The 19531-nt window shown below is 35.7% G+C and overlaps 1 protein-coding gene and 1 pseudogene across 2 annotated transcripts; one reads left to right on the forward strand and one right to left on the reverse strand.

Annotated features, from left to right (window-relative positions):
* Nucleotides 1-2310: 2310 nt before the first annotated feature.
* On the forward strand, nt 2311-5895 carry LOC143619823 (serine/threonine-protein phosphatase PP1 isozyme 2-like; annotated as a pseudogene). The gene is made up of 4 exons (XR_013151241.1): nt 2311-2546; nt 4227-4785; nt 5537-5756; nt 5842-5895. The product of XR_013151241.1 is annotated as a serine/threonine-protein phosphatase PP1 isozyme 2-like (transcript).
* Nucleotides 5896-6592: 697 nt separating this feature from the next.
* Nucleotides 6593-9045, reverse strand: LOC143619748 (ADP-ribosylation factor-like protein 2). Its single transcript, XM_077091605.1, has 6 exons — nt 8981-9045; nt 8790-8900; nt 8514; nt 7009-7170; nt 6835-6915; nt 6593-6760 (listed from the first exon to the last, which is right to left on the reverse strand). The coding sequence occupies exons 1-6, from the start codon at nt 9043-9045 to the stop codon at nt 6623-6625; spliced, it is 558 nt and encodes a 185-aa protein (XP_076947720.1). The 3' UTR covers nt 6593-6622.
* Nucleotides 9046-19531: the final 10486 nt, after the last annotated feature.

A 19531-nucleotide genomic window follows, 5' to 3' on the forward strand; every position in this document is an offset into this window, starting at 1 on the left:
TGAGTAAATGAAATGCCAATAAACGTACATATATATTGGTCATACATTAAAATGAACCGAACTAACAACCCATTAGCGCTCGAAGTGAATTTGTGTTTAACTTTCCCATTAATATATATATTAATATTTATATTATTATAATCATATATAATAGTTAATTATATAATAAATACAAAATAATTTTAGTAAAGGAGCTTTTAGTTTCTTATCGATTAATATATTCCATGTGTATATATAATAATAATAATAATAATAATAATAATAATAAATTGAGCTAGATTGTAGTTTCTAATAATTTATTCCGTTAATAAATAAATATGCATGCGTATAATATATTTCTTTTATCAAACATATTATATATAAGTTTATGGTTAATTATAGATTATTTATAATGTTTATTGATTTATAAATACATGCTTATAGGTAAATATTAATACAATCGCTAATATTAATAATAATAATAATAATAATAATACAAAATATAAGTGATAAATAATCATTAATATATAATAATCACCAAATTTATTTTAACAATTAATATAATAGATCTTTAATCTCAAAATACCATCAAATCGCAAATCCATTATAAGCCTCTTAAAATTTTCGTTTGTTGATTAATTTCGTCATTAGCAATTAGGGCGTTTTTATTGACGTGTCTCGAGAAGCGCAACTGTTGCCACCGTAACTTTTTATCATTGTATCAACACTCTTTCCAACCGTAAGGTAAGTAATTCACATCCCCCTTTTTCACTGTTTTACATTTTGGGGGCGTTATGCGTTCACAACTCAATCGTTTTATTTCACTACAATTCCATTATTTCCGTCATATGATATTGCTCAATTAGTTATACGTGCAAATATGACTATGTGTTTATTTTATGTTTTGGTGGTTGGTATCTCATCCTCATCCTCATTAGTATGATCATACGTCATCAGAGTAGCTCGTTATCTATGTGATTCGAGTGAAAAGACAACTTTTGTATTATTGTTATGCTAGTTGTAGTAGCTCATATTTATTTCAAGGAATTGCCATTTTCAATATTATATGTATTAAAAAACCGTGTTTACTTGCTCAACTTTATATTGACAAACTATGTAATTTCACGCATGGCGCAGGTAGCTATATTGGATGAAGCAAGAGATTAAAAAGTAGACTGGACTTTAGGTTGCATGAGTAATAAAGACGGATTTTGTTCTTATTTATCTAAGTTGTAATGTTTATTTATTTCTAGATAATGTTTGTGTTTTTGCGTACTTGAGTTATATGAAATAAATAATTTAGATATTGACACGTGTATTTACTTTAGTGTCTTTTGAGCTATGACACAATTATGTCGCGCCCCGGCATATTCCGCAGTAGGTTGGGGTGTGACACCGAAGACGGCGAAGGTGGTGTAGAGGGCGGTGTTGGCGTTGTTGGTGGCGGTGTGGTCCACCTGGCCGCCGCCACCCATGCCGGGCAAGGCGATGAACATCCCTAGACAGTAGAAGCAGACCAGTCCGATGAGACCCACCTGGGTTAAGGGTGAGTTGTAGCGGGGATTGGATTTGAGTGTGGGCGGAGATCTGGATTCTTGGTCGGATTTTTCAACCATGGTTGATTGGTAGGAATTGGGGAATTAGGAGTGGTGAGTGAATGTGTGAAGGTGGTTTTCTTTGTCGCAATCGTGTTTGGTGGGAGTGAAGGTGGAGCTGGTTTTTTTTGTCTGAGAAGACGGTGGCGGCGGTGGCTACTGGAGACCTTGAAGATGGTAAAATGACTAAGTTGCCCTCATGTTCAAGGCATGCACATGACCAGACTTAACGAGAAAAATTAACTGGGTTAGACGAAAATGACAAACGCTGTTGGATTATGAAACGTAAAGAACAAAAGAGATCAATTTTGAAAATAAGAAACTACGAGTGAAATTTGGATGAAAGATAAAAGGACAATTTTTGTAATTTTGTTTAAAAAAGTATTTTACATGATCTATTCCACAACATTTGATGATTTTATAAATTGTAATTTTTTATTCAATGGAAAAATAAAACATTAAAGCTTATGATCCTCAATGGAATTTGATCCCAAAACGCGGCATTTCTGCCCACCGGAGCTGCAGCCAACCCCTTTCTCCTCCCTCCGGCATCTCTCTATCTGTAATTTAATCCATCCAAATTATATATATTTTATATAATATTCCAATGCTATCACCACTTGTACATGCGCATAAGCTATTAAATAATAATAATAATAATATAGCTTCGCAACTTTTCCTCCTACTCATTCTTTAATATTATTCCGAGAAACAAACACAAGTAACAAGCAAAGCAAAAAGCCATTCCAAATTTGGGCGGCGAGATCTAGGGTTCCTATCTATCTATCAATGGCATGAACCCTGCCTTACTCGATGACATCATCAACCGCCTGCTGGAGTTCCGGCAAGCCAGGACCACGCGCCAGGTTCAGCTCTCCGAAGCCGAGATCCGTTTACTCTGTTCCACTTCTCGCGATATCTTCCTTCAGCAGCCTAATCTCTTAGAGCTTGAAGCTCCCATCAAGATCTGCGGTAATAATAATATTTGTTTCTTGCTATTTCATATTCATCAAATTAGACACGTTTTTTTTTCAGGATATAGGGCATTTCACCTGTTGTTTGATTATTATTATTATTATTATTATTATTATTATTATTATTATTTTAAATTGCTAATGGTACTAGAAACCTATAGAAGTATTGTGCTGTTGAAGAGTCAGGCAGCCCTAAATCAGAAGTTTGTTTGATGAATGATTATAGAGACAACACCGACAACCGGCCGTATAAATTGACTATATAGTATGGACTGACAAGTTTGTGATGAAACTTCTTGGAGACTGTTATCGAATATCATTAGCTAAAACGATACCTATATTCTTAATTTCTTTTAGCATGGAGGACCGTTAGATTTTGGTCTGTTGTGGGTGTGAACTTGTAGTTTTAAAATTCCTATGACCGTAAATTATGCAAGAAATTAGTGTAGTAGTAGACTGTAGAGGTTATACTTTGAAGGAATCTAGTGATGCATGCGAAATCTCTATACTTCATGGCACTTAAATGACATAACATGGTTTATAGGCGTAAACTGGCTATCTATGCCTTACTCTCCATCCTTATGTGACATGCAAAACATTTATTGGCCATTTTTTTCTTATCATCTTATCTATGCAGTCGATATCGCCGATATATCGGTTATCGGTCCCTTAGCGATATATAAGTCAGAATGTCGGTGCAGAATATCGATACCGATAATATCAACGATGTTGACCAATATTTGACCGATATTGGACTAATAGTTGGCCGATATTATCACCGATATTCCTGATATCAGTGTTTTAAGTCTTAATTATCAACTTATAGTGTTCAATGTTATTGTTTTAAGTCTTAATCAATTTTTACTTGCTACGATTGTTAGTGTTTTGCAATTTGCAAAAAGGTTAATTTGTTAATGGTAGGAGACTATACTAAATTATTAGTGTTAAATTGCTATATAAATGAATTTTACATGATATTAAAATTACCGATATCCCACCGATATCTCACTGCGATAACCGATACCGATATCCAATATTTTTCCACATTAACTGCTTAGCATCTTATAAGCCAGCCTACATATAACAGAAAAAATTAGTCGTCTTCTTTTTTTTTTTTTTTCAAGTGAGTTCTTTTTGCAAGTTTATAGCTACAAATTTTGCAATATCACCATGGTAGGTGATGGATTTGCTGAATTGGTGAGACATAGGAAATGCAAAGTTAATTCTGAGGGCAGTAGTAATCTGCTAGGTTTCTCTATGCATGTTAACTTCATATCGTTTATTCTTTATAGTTTTATTAGAGGCGTGTAAAACATACCGGTTTCATGTCCAGTTGCTCATTTCAGGTATCAAAAAGATCTGTTAAATGTTATAAATGGGTATTTGGGTTGTATCTTACTCCCAATGTATCAAAAGGCTAAAGTTTTAAAGCTTAACTGAAATATACATGGGTAAAATGGGTCGATTGGGTCAAAATGGTTAAAAGTCATCCAAAGTGTTTTCAAATGCACTTGATGACCACATAGGTTGATAGGCTGATTAACCGCTAAGTGGTCACTCATGCTTTATTTATAGTGTATTTTTATCTAGCAATGTAAGTTATACTAATTATGCTAGATCTGCATCTAACATAATATAAGTTAAGAGTGACATGAAATTTGTATATTTTGTTTTCCAGGTGACATTCATGGACAATATGGCGACCTCTTACGGTTATTCGAATATGGCGGATTCCCTCCCGAATCAAATTATTTGTTCCTCGGAGATTACGTGGACCGCGGGAAACAGAGTCTAGAAACCATATGCCTTTTACTTGCATACAAAATCAAATACCCTGAAAATTTCTTCCTGTTAAGAGGAAACCACGAATGTGCTTCCATCAACCGAATATATGGATTTTATGATGAATGCAAACGCCGTTTCAATGTTTGAATTTGGAAAGTTTTTACTGACTGTTTTAACTGTCTTCCTGTGCTGCACTTATAGATGATAAAATATTATGTATGCACGGTGGTCTTTCACCTGATTTGACTAACTTGGATCAGATAAGGAACTTGACCCGTCCGACTGATGTCCCGGACTCGGGTTTGCTTTGTGATTTGCTTTGGTCAGATCCGAGTCGGGATGTTAAGGGGTGGGGGATGAATGATAGGGGTGTGTCGTACACTTTTGGGGCTGATAAGGTGTCTGAGTTTTTAATGTTGCATGATATGGATCTTATTTGTCGTGCTCATCAGGTTAGTTTATATTTTTTTTATAGTTTGTTTATAGGTGAGAAAATGGGTGGAAGGGTACCGTTCATCAAATCGATTTTCAAGTTACCTGGGTTATTTGAATTTGAAAGTTTTGAAACTTAATTCGAATAAATTTTGCAAACCTGATTTGAATAAGCTTATTCGATTTTAGTTTATTTGAATTTTGAACCGAATTAGCAAAAAGAAAAGGTTCAAAATTATAAATGTGTTAGATAAAAGAATATTATAGATATATTATCATATCAAAAACACAACTAATTTTGAAGCCTAATTTGATAAATCGTAAGTAAAATATATTACAAAATGAAAATAATTTATAACACGAATTCGGGTTATTTGATTCAATACGGTTCGAGATACCTAAATTTCGTTACTCGAATTCAGTTTGGTTCAGTTCAAAATTTGGATTTTTCAAGCCCGATTTGAATAATGAATAATTGGATGGACCATGCGATTATTGGGTCAAAACGGGTTAAACTCTTGTATATAAAGTTTTGCCACTATTGACCCTGAAAATTTAGTGTCTAGTATGATTACAACATTTATATTATTTTAATAATAATCTTATTCTTATATGAATGAAATGAAGCGAAGTTTTATGCATTAAAAATGACAACTTGGGAAACTCTCAGACCTGCTTTACTTGAGAAAAAACACTACCTGGATTGGCCTGTTCATAAATAGTTGGTCTGTCTGAAAATGCTGATGCAATCTTAAATGTTATATTGCGTAGGTTGTTGAAGATGGGTATGAATTCTTTGCTGATAGGCAGCTTGTTACTATATTCTCTGCCCCTAATTATTGTGGTGAATTTGATAATGCCGGTACAATGATGAGTGTTGATGAAAGCTTAATGTGTTCTTTTCAAATTTTGAAGCCGGCTGATAAAAAACCTAGATTCTCATGACACTATCAAGTTTGATTACTATGAGTGGTGACCCTACAAGTTTAAGGTCAGTATCAATAATCTCTATCCCTTGCACATAATATTTGTCATATTTTTCTCTCTGATTCTAAATTGAACTTGGAACTTTGCAGAATCTGTTGGTTATGAAAGAGGCAGGAAAACATTCATGAGGACCGGATATCTTTCTTGATGTTTTGCTCTTTTGAAGGCTGCTTATCATTGTTGAAAAAAAAATCTTCATTCTGATGTTTTGGCGTTCGATTTATGATGACAATGTAAATACATTAGGCTTTGTAAATCGAAATTTGGCGCTGTAACGTACTACTGAATTACTGATGACATTTCAAAATTGCTTATCTTCTCCTTTTGCTTTGTGGTTTAATAGATTGTTTTGACTACAATTGAAAATTAAAATGGATGATTATTGTTAGCTTGACCAATTTGTTGGTTTTCACCCAAGTTAGCAAGCACAACAATGCCTGCCTTCTCATGGCCACGGGGCACGGTGTGTCGTGACTCTGAGCCAAGCTTTTGATTTCCTGACTGTGAACTTATAAATGAGCAAGAATTTTTTTTGAAGTAGAAAAAATATCTTTAACTTGCAACTGCTTATAATCGCACTCCTATATACTCTTTTGAGAAAACTACAAGAAGTTTTAAGTATACAACTGCGAGACGCATATCATATTAGCGTTTCTGCTTTTGTAAATGTGCACTTGGAAAGTGAGGTTAAGGGTTATTTTCATTGAACATATTGCATCACAACTTGCAAGTTTTAATATTGACATTTCAACATCTGCATATAATAATATATTCCTGATTATAAAGTTTCAAATGCACTATTGGAGCTGGATTTGAAAATTAAGTATGCACCATCATGCGCGCTAGCACGGAATACCAGTATTTCTCCAACTAATCAAGAACATAAATACGCGAAGCAATGTCATGAACCAACCAATCAAATCCCTCCAGCAACCCCTCTCCAGTGTATGCACTGCATCCTACAATCCTCCAATGTCGGCTTTTGTCCATGTCATCCAATTTCAGTACCTTATAATAGTCATACATAAACATCAAGTCAACTAATTGGAAACTAATGCACATTTTAATCACAAAACACTTACTTTGGCGATTTCATGTGGCGAAAGAGCACCATGTATATCCTGTTTATTAGCCAAAACGAGTAACGAAGCTCCTGATAACCTCTGTTCCAACATAATAAGAAAGTCAATGATAGAATTTATATCCAAAGTCATGGAATGATAAGTTTGGAACAACAAAGTCAAAGTGGGAGTTACCTCTTCCTTTAATAGATTATCGAGCTCAAATTTGCAGTCGTCGAGTCTTCTAAGATCTGAACTGTCAACAACCCATACCAATCCATCAGTTTGCTCAAAGTAGTTTCTCCAGTAAGATCTTATAGTCTTTTGACCCCCAACATCCCATATGTTAAGGGTGTACTTGCCATTATATTTAAGTTAGTTTTTAAAAAATTAGTTCCATATTTACACTACCAAAGGTAATGATCAAGAGTAAAAGCATAAAACCAAGTGGGTTGTGAACCTTCACAATTAGATTATGAGTTCAGATCTCAAGACGTCAGTCTATTATGCGCTGACCGATTCTAGAAATAAAAAGATGATAACAAACTTATCTATATACATAAACACTTGCATACATAACGAACTTGAGCATTCAGGAATGTTTTACAAAGAAGTCCTTTGGTTTGTTTTACACGTGAAATTTTCTCGTGCGGTTTTCATACAGAAAAGCATACTCTTTCTTGTTTTCTCTTAAAATTATCCGATTAAAGATTTGGAACACCATCAATATACTGAACTGAATGTGACTTAGCACACCATTCTAAGAGATATCTTGACTATTTCCAAACTACAAACCTACACTGTCTACCGAGATCTGTAAGAAAATCCTACACCATAAGTGGTATGAGAGCACTGCAACACGGATTTAACAGTCCCAACAACATCTTGAGGCCTTCATGAAGCGAAGATCAGGAATGCACTCACGCCCAATTTAAAGAGATGAAGCGAGAAAGCATTAGCACTCTAGCACAACCACTGGTTGACCTAAATCAGACTAATCAATCTTTGTCCACGCAAAATATGCTAAGCCTTAACCAAAGGCAAGAAAAACAGAGAATCTACGATACTTGTTGAGCGAGCATCGTTGTGAGCAATTATTCAGATGTGATACTTAAGGTACAGGAACAAGGGCTGTCTTGCAACAGAATGCCCTTATTTGTGGGCTAGTAAGTTTCAGATTGAAAGTGACCCTTTAAGCTTAATATATCTCCTAGAAAACAGATCGCTGGATCACCACTATTCCTCGACAGCATTGGGTAAGCAAGCTTATGAGGCATGCCTTTATGTTGAGCATCAGACTGGTCGGGACAATGTAGTTCAGTAGATACCTTGTTATGTCAGTTGAACAGGAGCCAACCTTTCCCAATTTTTATCACATGTTACACCTCTGTGATCACATTAGACAAAAATACAGTTCCCAAGTTACAACAGCTTGTTCTGAAAATACAAGAAATAATCCGGCATATTTTACTTTAATCACTTATTATTTATTTCCTTGTTATTACCTAGTTATTTCTTTAGAAGATCAATAAAGAAACATTCGAATCGTCAATCTTCTTCCTATCTACAAGTATGTTAGATTGTTAGTTGTTCAGAAATGAAATATCACATACAATCACCAGCAAAGCTTAGTGAAGGCCAGGGGTGGCCCCGGCTCCCCCTGTTTTTTTGCGTAGTAGTGTAAATTTATCCCTTTTCACCCTGAAATTTTTATACGTTGGGAAAATTTAGCCGTTTTTGACCGAAAATTTGAGCCCGCTCGCCCACCCCTTTTTTATAATTAAAAATAAAAATAAAAATACATTTTGAGTCCCCCCCCCACCTCCCCAGCGTTCTCGTCCAAGCTTCACCACTGCATACAATGGTTCAATTGCTAATCACTCGTTCAAGAATTATAATATAGGTATGTGTAACATTATTATATGCATGGTTTATCTATGCTGATAGTGTGTGTATGTGAGAGAGAGCATGCATACTTATGATAGGTGATGGTTTTGATGTTGAAGCCAAGAGTAGGGCTGATAATACTCGTGTCTTCACCATTGATCTTCAACACTATTGTCGTCTTCCCCGAATTGTCAAGTCCTCTGTAGATGTAACCACAAATTCATCAGCATACATGTATGGTTTGTATTTAAATATCTAACCAAACAAATGAAATGCATACACCATTAGAATTCGCATTTCTTTTTCTTTGCGTTTGATTTTCCGAATGATGCTGAGGAGCCCCATTGCCGGATCAAAGAGATAAATTATTGGATCTGATTCCAACACTTTAAAATCTCAAAGGTATATATATAAATGGTTCGAATATCGCTTGTTTCAAAAACCTGTTGGATGTTCTTCAAATGATTGGTAAAATGGAAGCGTGGCGACACACGACCAAAATGGCTTCATGTTAAAAACGGGTTGGGTTGCTTATAAAAAATAACAATTCCAAGGTTAAAAACAAGAGTCTAACCAAATTAGACTTATTAAAATAAATTCTTGTTCAAAAAGGCAAATCGGATTTTAATAATTCCAACTAAATGCTATTGGTCGATAATAATCTTAACTTCATTTATTGCCACTGTTGGTCTCAAATTTGAAAAAATTGGCTCTCAATGGTCTTCGGTTAAAAAAACTAAACGGCGTTAAGTTTTTTTCTGAATTTCAAACTGATCTTTTAGGGCTTTTGATCGGAATGAGGATACGAGTCGATTGATCTAAAACATAGCTAGAAACGATGTTCCAAACGGCTTGATTAGCGCTTCAAATAGGGTGTTTGAACTTCAAATTAACAAAAATTAAGCTGTTTGAAACACCGTTTCGAGCTACGTTTTACATCGATCGGCTCGTATCCTCATTCCGATCAAAAGCCCTAAAAAATCAGTTTGAAATTCGGGAAAAACCTAACGTCGTTAAGTTTTATTTAATGGGGGACCATTGAAAGCCAATTTTTTTAAATTTGGGTCCACCAATGGCAATAAACGAAGTTGAGATTATTATTGGCCAATAGCAGTTAGTTGGGATTATTAAAATCCAATTTGCCTTTGAAAATTAAAAATCAAAATAGGTTCCCCACATTGTATTCTTCTAGAGATATTGGATTTTAATAATCCAAACTTTGATCTATTGCTCGATATTAATCCCAACTTAATAATTGCCTATATTAATCCCAACTTCACTCTATTGACCTCCGCTGAGCCTTTTCTTCATGGGAAATAACTCGGTTAGTTTTAGAGCAAAATATATAATTTCTCCAAGTTAAGGGAGACAAATGAAAAATACAGTTTAACTTAAAAACTCACCACCATGGCCGCCCTGTCGCGACCACTACCACTGCCGCCGCCACCAACGCGACCGCCGCTGCCGGAATCGCCACCACCACCACTGTTGCAGCCACCGACACCGTCACCACCACCACCTCCGCCTGTTTGAAAATTTTTACAATTATTATTGCCGGCCAAAAGACCAAAGTTTGGAATACTAAAATCCAATATCCCATTTCAAACTCTTGCTTCATAAACAAGTGGTGGTGGCGACAATCGTGGTGGTGGCGATGTCGGCAACAACGGTCGCAGCAGTGGCGGTGTCGGTGGTGGTGGTGGCGGCGACGGCCGTGGTGGTGAGTTTTTAAGTTAAATTACATATTTCATTTGTCTACCTCAACTTGAAGAAAGGATATATTTTGCTTTAAAACTAACCGAGTTAGTTCCTGTTAAGAAAATGCTCAGTGGAGGCTAATAGAGTAAAAGTTGAGATTAATATCGGCAAATAGGCCAAAATTTGGAATATTAAAATCCAATATCTCATTCTTTTCTGGGATGCTAGAAGACATGGTGATGGTGGTGGCCGTGGGGTCTCGGTGGTGCTTTCAGTCAATGCAGGGAACCTTAAGGGCCCATGTGCGAGTTAAAAAATGGACTACATTTAAAACGTTTTAAAAAAGAAATAAAAATATGAATCATAATAAGTTTGTTTGGCCTACAATACAAATATGTTTTATCCTTTAAATTATTAGAAACTAAATAGGCTTTTATTTTACAATTTTTAAGTGAGTATTAAATTAGTTATGGTTTTATATAAAAAAATTATATATAAAATATATAAAAAAAGATGTTAATGCAAACAAAGAAATGAACATGAATATATCAAATAATAAAAAAAGTAAGGAAATTTTTATTACAATCAAAGATGTATAAATAAAATATAATATAAAAAAAGAAGTTAACATGAATATATCAAATAATAAAAAAGTAAAGTAATTTTGAAATGAAAAAAAGGGAAACATAACCCAACTTAAAAAAGTAAAGAAATTTTGAAATCAAAGAAATCATACGCAGCTAGGTTTCAAACCCGAGTTCTTCAACTAGCAAATGGTGGAGCTTACCAACTATGCAACGTAGTGTTTTACAAATTTTTAGTGCTTGCTTTTCACTTATGTATTAATACATAGATAGAAGTTGATTTCTTTTGCGTCCTTAAAAATTTTGGGCCTTGTGAAGTGGACTAGCCTACACAGCCCATGGGCCTCCTTGCAGTGAAGATGACGAGGTGGTGTTAGGGTGTTTGCGGCGGTGGTAAAGGTAACAACAATGGCAATACGGGTGATGGTGTCATCAATGGCTATCATAAGAGGGTCAATGGTGTCAGGGGCGGTGGTGCAGTGTCAACGAATGTGTTTGAAATATGTTTAGAGAGTGTATCGAATTAATACGGACAAGATAAGGTTATAGTGAGTGTTGTTTTCAGTAAGGATCATTTATAAGATAGGCTTTAGATTATTATTTTTTATGTAAATGCGTATAAATAATTCTACTTTAGGTATAAATACTAAAATAGTAAAATGTCCTTGTATAGAGATCTAACAATTAACAGAGTTAAAAACATGGAGTTGATTGAAAAAAAAAAATAAATAATAATAATAATAATAATAATAATAATAGTTGAGTAAAATTCGAATTTACACATTTAGACAAAAATGTTCATATGGAGCAAACCGCGTGAGCTAAACCGTATTTAACTCTATGGTCAAACACAACCACTATCATCTGCCATGTACCTTTCTTCTCAAAGGAGGATGACGCATGTATAATGGATATTTTAAAGTATGTGTGCTTATTTTTGTACTTTTATACACTCTCCTATAGCTCAGTATATGTTTTGTTATATATGTTGATGAATTTAGTGTTATCAAGTTATTTAGACAATAACGAATTACTTAAAGTACCAAATGAGAAATCATATTAAACTTTGATACGAGTTAAAAGACATGCCATACATGCTCAATCAAACTTATATTGTCACACCCCGACCAATGAAGGCGGAAACGTCGAGGCGCGACATGATTGCTCATTGCACAATGACACTATAAAGTTACAATATTTAAACAACTCATTTAAATCCATATCATCATAAATAACACAACAATTGTTCATACAAAATGCCAAATAGATAGATAAACAAATAACTTGTTCTTTTATTTTCTAATATCCAAAAGCCAAGATAATAAGTTTCTTCAAGTAATCCAATCAAGCTAACATCAAACCTGTAACATTGCATAAAATAGAGTTTGTCAACACGAAGGTTGGTGAGCAATTTTCATAGTTTTGGACAATAAGGTTGGTGAGCAATTTTCTTAAGACTTCGAGAATTGAACGCAAGTGATGCTCATGCTCGGCTTTGGATTTAGAGAAGATGAGAATGTCATCAATAAAGACAATAACGAATTTATCTAGAAACGGTTTGCAAACGCGGTTCATGAGATCCATAAATACCGCGGGTGCATTGGTTGACCCGAAGGGCATGACCAAAAATTCAAAATGTCCATATCGAGTACGGAATGCGGTTTTTGGAATATCTTCTTCGCGAACACGCAACTGATGATATCCCGATCGAAGATCGATTTTGGAGAAACACGTTGCGCCTTGGAGTTGATCTAAGAGGTCGTCGATTCGTGGCAAAGGATAACGATTTTTTATAGTAAGTTTATTGAGTTCAAGATAATCGATGCACATGCGAAATGAGCCATCTTTCTTTTTCACGAAGAGGACGGGAGCGCCCCAAGGAGAGGAGCTTGGACGAACAAATCCTTTGTCGGAAAGTTCTTCGAGTTGGTTTGATAACTCTCGCATTTCCGACGGGGCTAAACGGTAAGGAGCCTTGGCCACGAGCATTGCGCCGGGCACAAGATCGATTCGAAATTCAACCGAACGAATGGGTGGAAGACCGGTAACATCATCTGGAAAGACATCGAGGAAATCAACAACAATTGTGATATCTTGGATTTTTCTTTCCTTGTGGTCTTTTACCACCGCTTGGGCTAGGAACGGAACATACTTTTTGCGTAAGTATTTTTGCGGTTGAGAACACGACATGAGATTGAGCCTTTTAGGAAACATTTTGCCATAGACCTTGAGAGTTTTACCGTTGACAAGCGGAATGCGAATGAATTTATCATTACAAACGACTTCAGCACGGTGCAAAGATAACCAATCCATGCCAACTATGACATCGAAACTTCCCATTTGCATCGGAATGAGATCGATGGAGAATTTACGCTTACAAAGAGTGAGAGAACAATTACGAAGGACCGAGTTTATGGTGATAGAATTTCCATTGGCGACTTCGACAGAAAAGGGTCGAGAAAGTTTAGTGCGAGGTACGGCAAGAGTAGATTCAAACTTTAATGAAATAAAACTTCTATCGGCACCCGTATCAAATAATATAGAAGCCAAATGCTCGTTCACTAAAAACATACCGTTCACAACATCGTTTGCCACTTGAGCTTGATTAGCATTCATCATAAAAGCTCGTCCTTGGTTACCGGGATTTCCTTGAGGTGCATGAGGGGGTGGAGGAGGAGGTGCTTGGATGGCTTGCATGGGTTGGATGAGTGGTGCATTGAGTTGGGGAAGTTGAGGTTGGTAGGTTTGGACTTGGTAGGCTTGGGTTTGATAGTAGGGTATGGTTACGGTTTGGGCTTGGTTTGCAAAAGTGAGTCGTGGGCAATTGTTGTGGAAATGATTTGGGTCACCACAGTTAAAGTAAGCTCGGGGTTGTTGAGGAGGGTTTTGCGGGTAAGGTGCAAAGCTGTTTTGGGTGTTTTGTGGAGTGGTTCTTGGTTTGTTGGGTTGAGTACGTTGTGCGGAACGACATGTGCTATTTAGATGGCTAAAACGGTTACAAATGGTGCAATGGCGACAAGGTAAGTGAGATGGGTGATGAAGTTGACAATTGTTGCATGGTGGAAAAGTACCGGTATAGGGTTTTCGATTTTGTGGGGAAGCTTGGGGTTGTTGTTGCGGTTGCGGTTGGGTAACGGCATAGTTTCAGTGCTTTTTTTTGGATTTCTTTTTGTTGTTGTGGCGGGAAGAGTTTGAGTAGTTGATGGCTTGAGGTGGTGGTCAACTTTGGCTTGAGGTGCGGGTTCGGTTTTGCTTTTATCACTTTTCTTCTTGATAGTTAGGGTACCCGCCTTAACATGGTTCTCCGATAGCGCACCGGCTAGAGTAATTGCATCCTCAAGGTTCTCGGGTTTGCTACTCATGACTGAGTCCCGAATTAGCATGGGTAAACCCCCAATGTATTTGTCGATTTTACGTTCGAGCGGGGTAACCAAATGAGGTACAAGGGTGCTCAATTCATGAAAACGGAGCGAGTAAGCGGCATTATCACCACTTTCTTGTTTCAATTCCCAAAATTCGGCTTCAAACTTTTGGAGCTCGTGTTTGGGACAAAACTTCTTCATCATGAGTTCCTTAAGTTCGGTCCATGAAAGCTTCATGGCAATTTCCGCTTCTTGGAGATGCATAACACTACCCCACCACGTAAAAGCAGTTTCCATAAACATGCTCGAAGCGAAATTAGTTTTCTTCGCTTAGGGGCACTCGCTGTGTCGAAACACACTTTCCATCTTTTCAAACCATTGCAACAAGGTAGTTGCACAGTTCGTACCAAGGAATTTGGTTGGGTTAGCACCGATAAATTGTTTATACAAGTAGGGAGCGGGTGTGGGTTCAACGGGTGCTACAACGGGTGGAGGTTGGTTTGCTTGCAAGTGAGTTAGGAGTTTGGGAATCACAGCGGCGACTTGTTTGGCTACTAAAGTGTCCATCTTGCGTCTGGAGTCCTTGCGGTAGTGGCGTCGTAGCGGAGGCATTCTAAAAATTATAAAGAATTGTAGCGAATTTGAGGGCATTGAGTTTAAAATAGAAGATGTATGTAACCATTTTTTTTACGTGAATCCTAGTGTCATAAGGATGAGAATGTTAGTAGAAATAAAGTTTATATATAAACCAAATGATAAAAACGTATATATAAGTATATGTTTCAAAGTTTCGAGAATTTAAAATTTGGACATTTTGAAGTGTTGAAATTTGTATATAGTCGGAAAAATCGTACATGAACCACCATGATTTGATATTCCAAAAAAAAAACAACAAAATTTCTTGTAAACATATATATAGTTGGGAAAATCGTACATAAACCACCATGATTTGATATCCCAGCAATAAAAACTTATGTAAAAGTAATATATATGGAGTCGAACATGTGCACATATCACCACGTCTTTCATGTTGTTGACTCAAATCATGATAATAACATACAATAAAACGGAGATACAACGAGATGTTAAAAACACTTGTCCACGTATCACCGTGGCTTTTATGTTTTCACCACCAAAATAAGGAGGCGACCGGAACGCTCGCATACGACAACTTAAACTGTCGGCTCATATAACTCGAGTTGCTTGACCTATAAACCAACACTAAACCCAATCATCCCAGGTAAGTAAATTCACCTTCGATTCTTGGAATCTTTTTGTCAAATGATCGAATCAAGTGTTTCGTTCCCTACGGTCGTCACAAAGCAAATTATAGAACCTAGCTTTAAGGAGATTGTAAACAACGAGATCCAAGTTAAGCTTGTGATTCATAAAATACAATATAAAAACTAGTGTTTTGTTTTAAGGTAAAAATACCTTAGACTACTGTTGAAAATGTGTGTATGTGTACATTTATGATGAGATAGATTTTTAAACAAGTTTATAAATAATTAATAAATGCAATAAACAATCAAGTAGGGTAAACACGTATGAGCACACGTATAGGGACCTTAGAGCATAAACTATACTAGGCTGTTACGTCTAACCACCTATCCTATAGTCGATGGCTCTGATACCAATCTGTCACACCCCGACCAATGAAGGCGGAAACATCGAGGCGTGACATGATTGCTCATTGCACAATGACACTATAAAGTTACAATATTAAAACAACTCATTTAAATCCATATCATCATAAATAACACAACAATTGTTCATACAAAATGCCAAATAGATAGATAAACAAATAACTTGTTCTTTTATTATCTAATATTCTAAAGCCAAGATAATAAGTTTCTTCAAGTAATCCAATCAAGCTAACATCAAACCTGTAACATTGCATAAAATAGAGTTTGTCAACACGAAGGTTGGTGAGCAATTTTCATAGTATTGGAAAATAAGTATATAGTATGAAATCCACAACTAGTATATGAAAACAATAAATAACAGCAACAATTTAGATAATAAAACCGTCAATAAGAATACATTGACGAACCGTCAATAAGAATACATTGATGACAATAATGAAATCGTTAATAAGAATACATTGACGACACCTTCTATATGGGGATACCATATATACTCGGAATTAACGTATGATCATACTTTGATGAGGCTACCCACCTTAGCATTCAAGAGGCTACCCGCCTTAGCATTCAAGAATTTGCACATAATCATGTAAAGCATATAACACAAAATCGAGCATTTATTTAACTAAACATATACAATACGTGTTGTGGTTTAAGACTCAAGTATAAATTATTTGAATTTGAATAAGTATGCAATGACACCCCCAAAACGAAAGATGGAAAACGGGAGATGAAAAAGTACTCACATTAACAAGTAACTTGAAAGATAGTGTCGTGAATAATCGGAGAGATTGGTTTAACGAGCAAGACCTATATTAAACGGGTCTTGTGTTAGTAGGTAGTCTTGGAAGGGTTTAAAATAAAATACATGACAAATAAAGTAAATAAATAAAGTTTAGGATTTAAAATGTAAATATTTGAGAAATTAAATAAACGAGTTTTGTAAAATAAGTTTACTCGAAACCGGGTCTCGGTATTCTATTCATTAGTTTTTTTCTTTTTTTTACTCAACCTATGTTAAGTAATAATGTGGGTTAAAATGCGATATTGCAAAACCCTTGGTTATAAGAATACCAAAACGAGGTTTAAACGAGTGTTCGGGTTTGTCGGTTCGAGACTTGATAATTGACCAAGCTCACAGTTAACTTCCCAAAATAATAAATGTTATGAGATAACTCAATAAAATCAAAATAGACTTAACCAAGTATGTAGTTCTATTGTTAAGAACCTTAACGTTCGTTAAGCGAGTATACGACCTTATCGGTTCGAACTTGTTATAAGATCAAGTTGGTTACCGACATGCCAAATATGTTTAGAAATTAACTAAAATTGATTTAAAATATAATCTTGAAGAAAAATATGAGTTTTGGTGGCTAAAAACACACTTGTGTGTCTTAAGCGAGTGAACTCGGTTTAGTTCGGTTTTTGGTTCGGTCCTTGAATCAGAATAAGACCGAGGATGGTTACCACATACCCAATTACCATGGAACTTGTAAAATAACTTATAAATAATAATACTCAAGTTTTACATTCAAAAAGTTAACAATAAAGCTTTTAAACAAAAGTTCGGTTTTTGGTTCGTTCCTTGACTCGGAATAAGACCGAGGATGGTTACCACAAACCCAATTACCATGGAACTTGTAAAATAACTTATAAATAATAATACTCAAGTTTTACATTCAAAAAGTTAACAATAATGCTTTTAAGCAAAAGTTCGGTTTTTGGTTCGGTTCTCAACTCGGGATGAAACCGAGGCTAGTCACCACATACCCAATACCATGGAACTTGAAAAATATGAACAATAAACTAAAATATGTAGAAGTTAAGCAAGTATAACAAGTTATATGGTTAGATTTGTTAAATATATAAACAAGGACTACAAAGTCCTCCATGTACCTTGCCTTACTAGCCCGCATTTCAACCGGCCGAGACCGGAGAAATGAAAGACCAAAGGTAAACAAGGAGTGTATATTATATATATGTTGTAACATCAAGCTTTAAGTATTGAGAAGTTAGTTAAAATGAAAGATTAGCTTATGAAGAACAACCTTAGAATTCAAGAATTTGAGAGAGAAATGAGGAAATGAGCAAGCACAAATGAAGAAGATGGGTGTGTATATATAGGGTAAGTTGAATGTGTCTTTCATAAAGGGTGTTTCATGAAAATGGGTTGGTTATAGATCCAAGAAAGCACAAACTACAAATGGGTCCTTCAAGTCTCCATTTTGGTAGTTTTAGTCCCTGGAGTTCGTTTTGAGCGTTTTCGGGGAATTTTAAGAACCGAAAAAGGTGTTTTTTTTTTATCCAACAACTATAAAACAAATATTTAACATACAATTCATCATTTTGATAATATCGAAAGGTTCGGGATACAAAACGGGTCGGGTTTACATTAAGAATACAAGTATAAAATAACCCGAAATTGACAAATGTCACATTATGATTTTAAGCACCATGTAACCTCAATGGTTCTTAGAGGAGAAGACCCTAGAGCATGGGGGTTTCAAGGAGATATCGTGCCTTAACGGGGGTTGGAGTTTGTCCTCATGGGATCCAAGGAGCAATGCCCTTAGCGACAATGGAGGTCCAAGCATCACGCCCCTAGCGGAAGTCAAAACTGATCTTCAAAAGTATTTGATAATCAATGGAAAGTTGCAACTGTAACCAAAGATTATTGACAACTTGACCCGACAATTGCAAAAGAAGCTTCAGTAAAAGCTCGATTATTAGTAATAACTATAGTGATAACATAGTTATCACTAATGGATGTGTTTACTAAAATTCTCGTTAATGATTTCCATTAAGATGGATGTCAATTGTTGGCATGCATATGTATATGTTTGATGCCCATGCACTTATTTGTCATCGTATGTGTTGTGGTCTTAATTGTATGGATTTCAACTTACTAAGGTTGTGGGTTTCGGGTTGGCGTCCCCGCCACCTCACACACTTTAATAAAATACAATATGCCGAACAGCAACACCACCATCATTAAAGGGCGTCAACGCATTAACGACGAAATTATACCAATATGACGTAGATCACCCCAAACCAACCAAACACACTTTTTTGGATTTTTTTTCCTTTTACTTATCCTTTTAGTTAAACAATAACGTGCTTGTTTAGGGTAAGTTAGTTAAATGCCACTTAAATGAGGCAAAGGCTATAGCTGCTACAATAGCAAGGGAGCTGGAGGAAATAAGGCTAATAGATGAACGTGAGAATGCTCTTTTATCATTTTGGTATGTTATATGGGCAGGAGGAGAATAAGAGTCTTGTCTCATCCTTCAACCGGAGTTAAGGCTCTCCTGTAAGAACTCTTACAAGCGAAAGAAAGATTAGCTCGATCCCAATAGATTTCATTAGTTAAGGTGCGCTTCTCAGACTATCTATCTACATGACATTGATATTGCAGAACGTTATACAATTTTTAGTTAATTAAATCACAATATTAGTTAGGCGCATGCTGGTTCTTTAGGTCTATGTGATTGGGCCTTTTGTACGTGGCTTATCTTTGTCCCTTAACAATAAACCTTGTCCC

This window comes from Bidens hawaiensis, unplaced genomic scaffold (assembly GCF_021521415.1).
Source record: "Bidens hawaiensis isolate Kalapana, Puna unplaced genomic scaffold, B.hawaiensis_p1.1 tig00002507_1, whole genome shotgun sequence".
NCBI lineage: Eukaryota > Viridiplantae > Streptophyta > Magnoliopsida > Asterales > Asteraceae > Bidens > Bidens hawaiensis.

Excerpts from the sequence above, each read along its gene's own strand:
- LOC143619748 (XM_077091605.1), bottom strand. The coding sequence starts at position 9,045 with ATGGGGCTCCTCAGCATCATTCGGAAAATCAAACGCAAAGAAAAAGAA. Across the intron at positions 6,916-7,008 it reads ATAATCTATTAAAGGAAGAG|AGGTTATCAGGAGCTTCGTT; the intron begins GTAACTCCCACT and ends ATGTTGGAACAG. Across the intron at positions 6,761-6,834 it reads CGCCACATGAAATCGCCAAA|GTACTGAAATTGGATGACAT; the intron begins GTAAGTGTTTTG and ends GACTATTATAAG.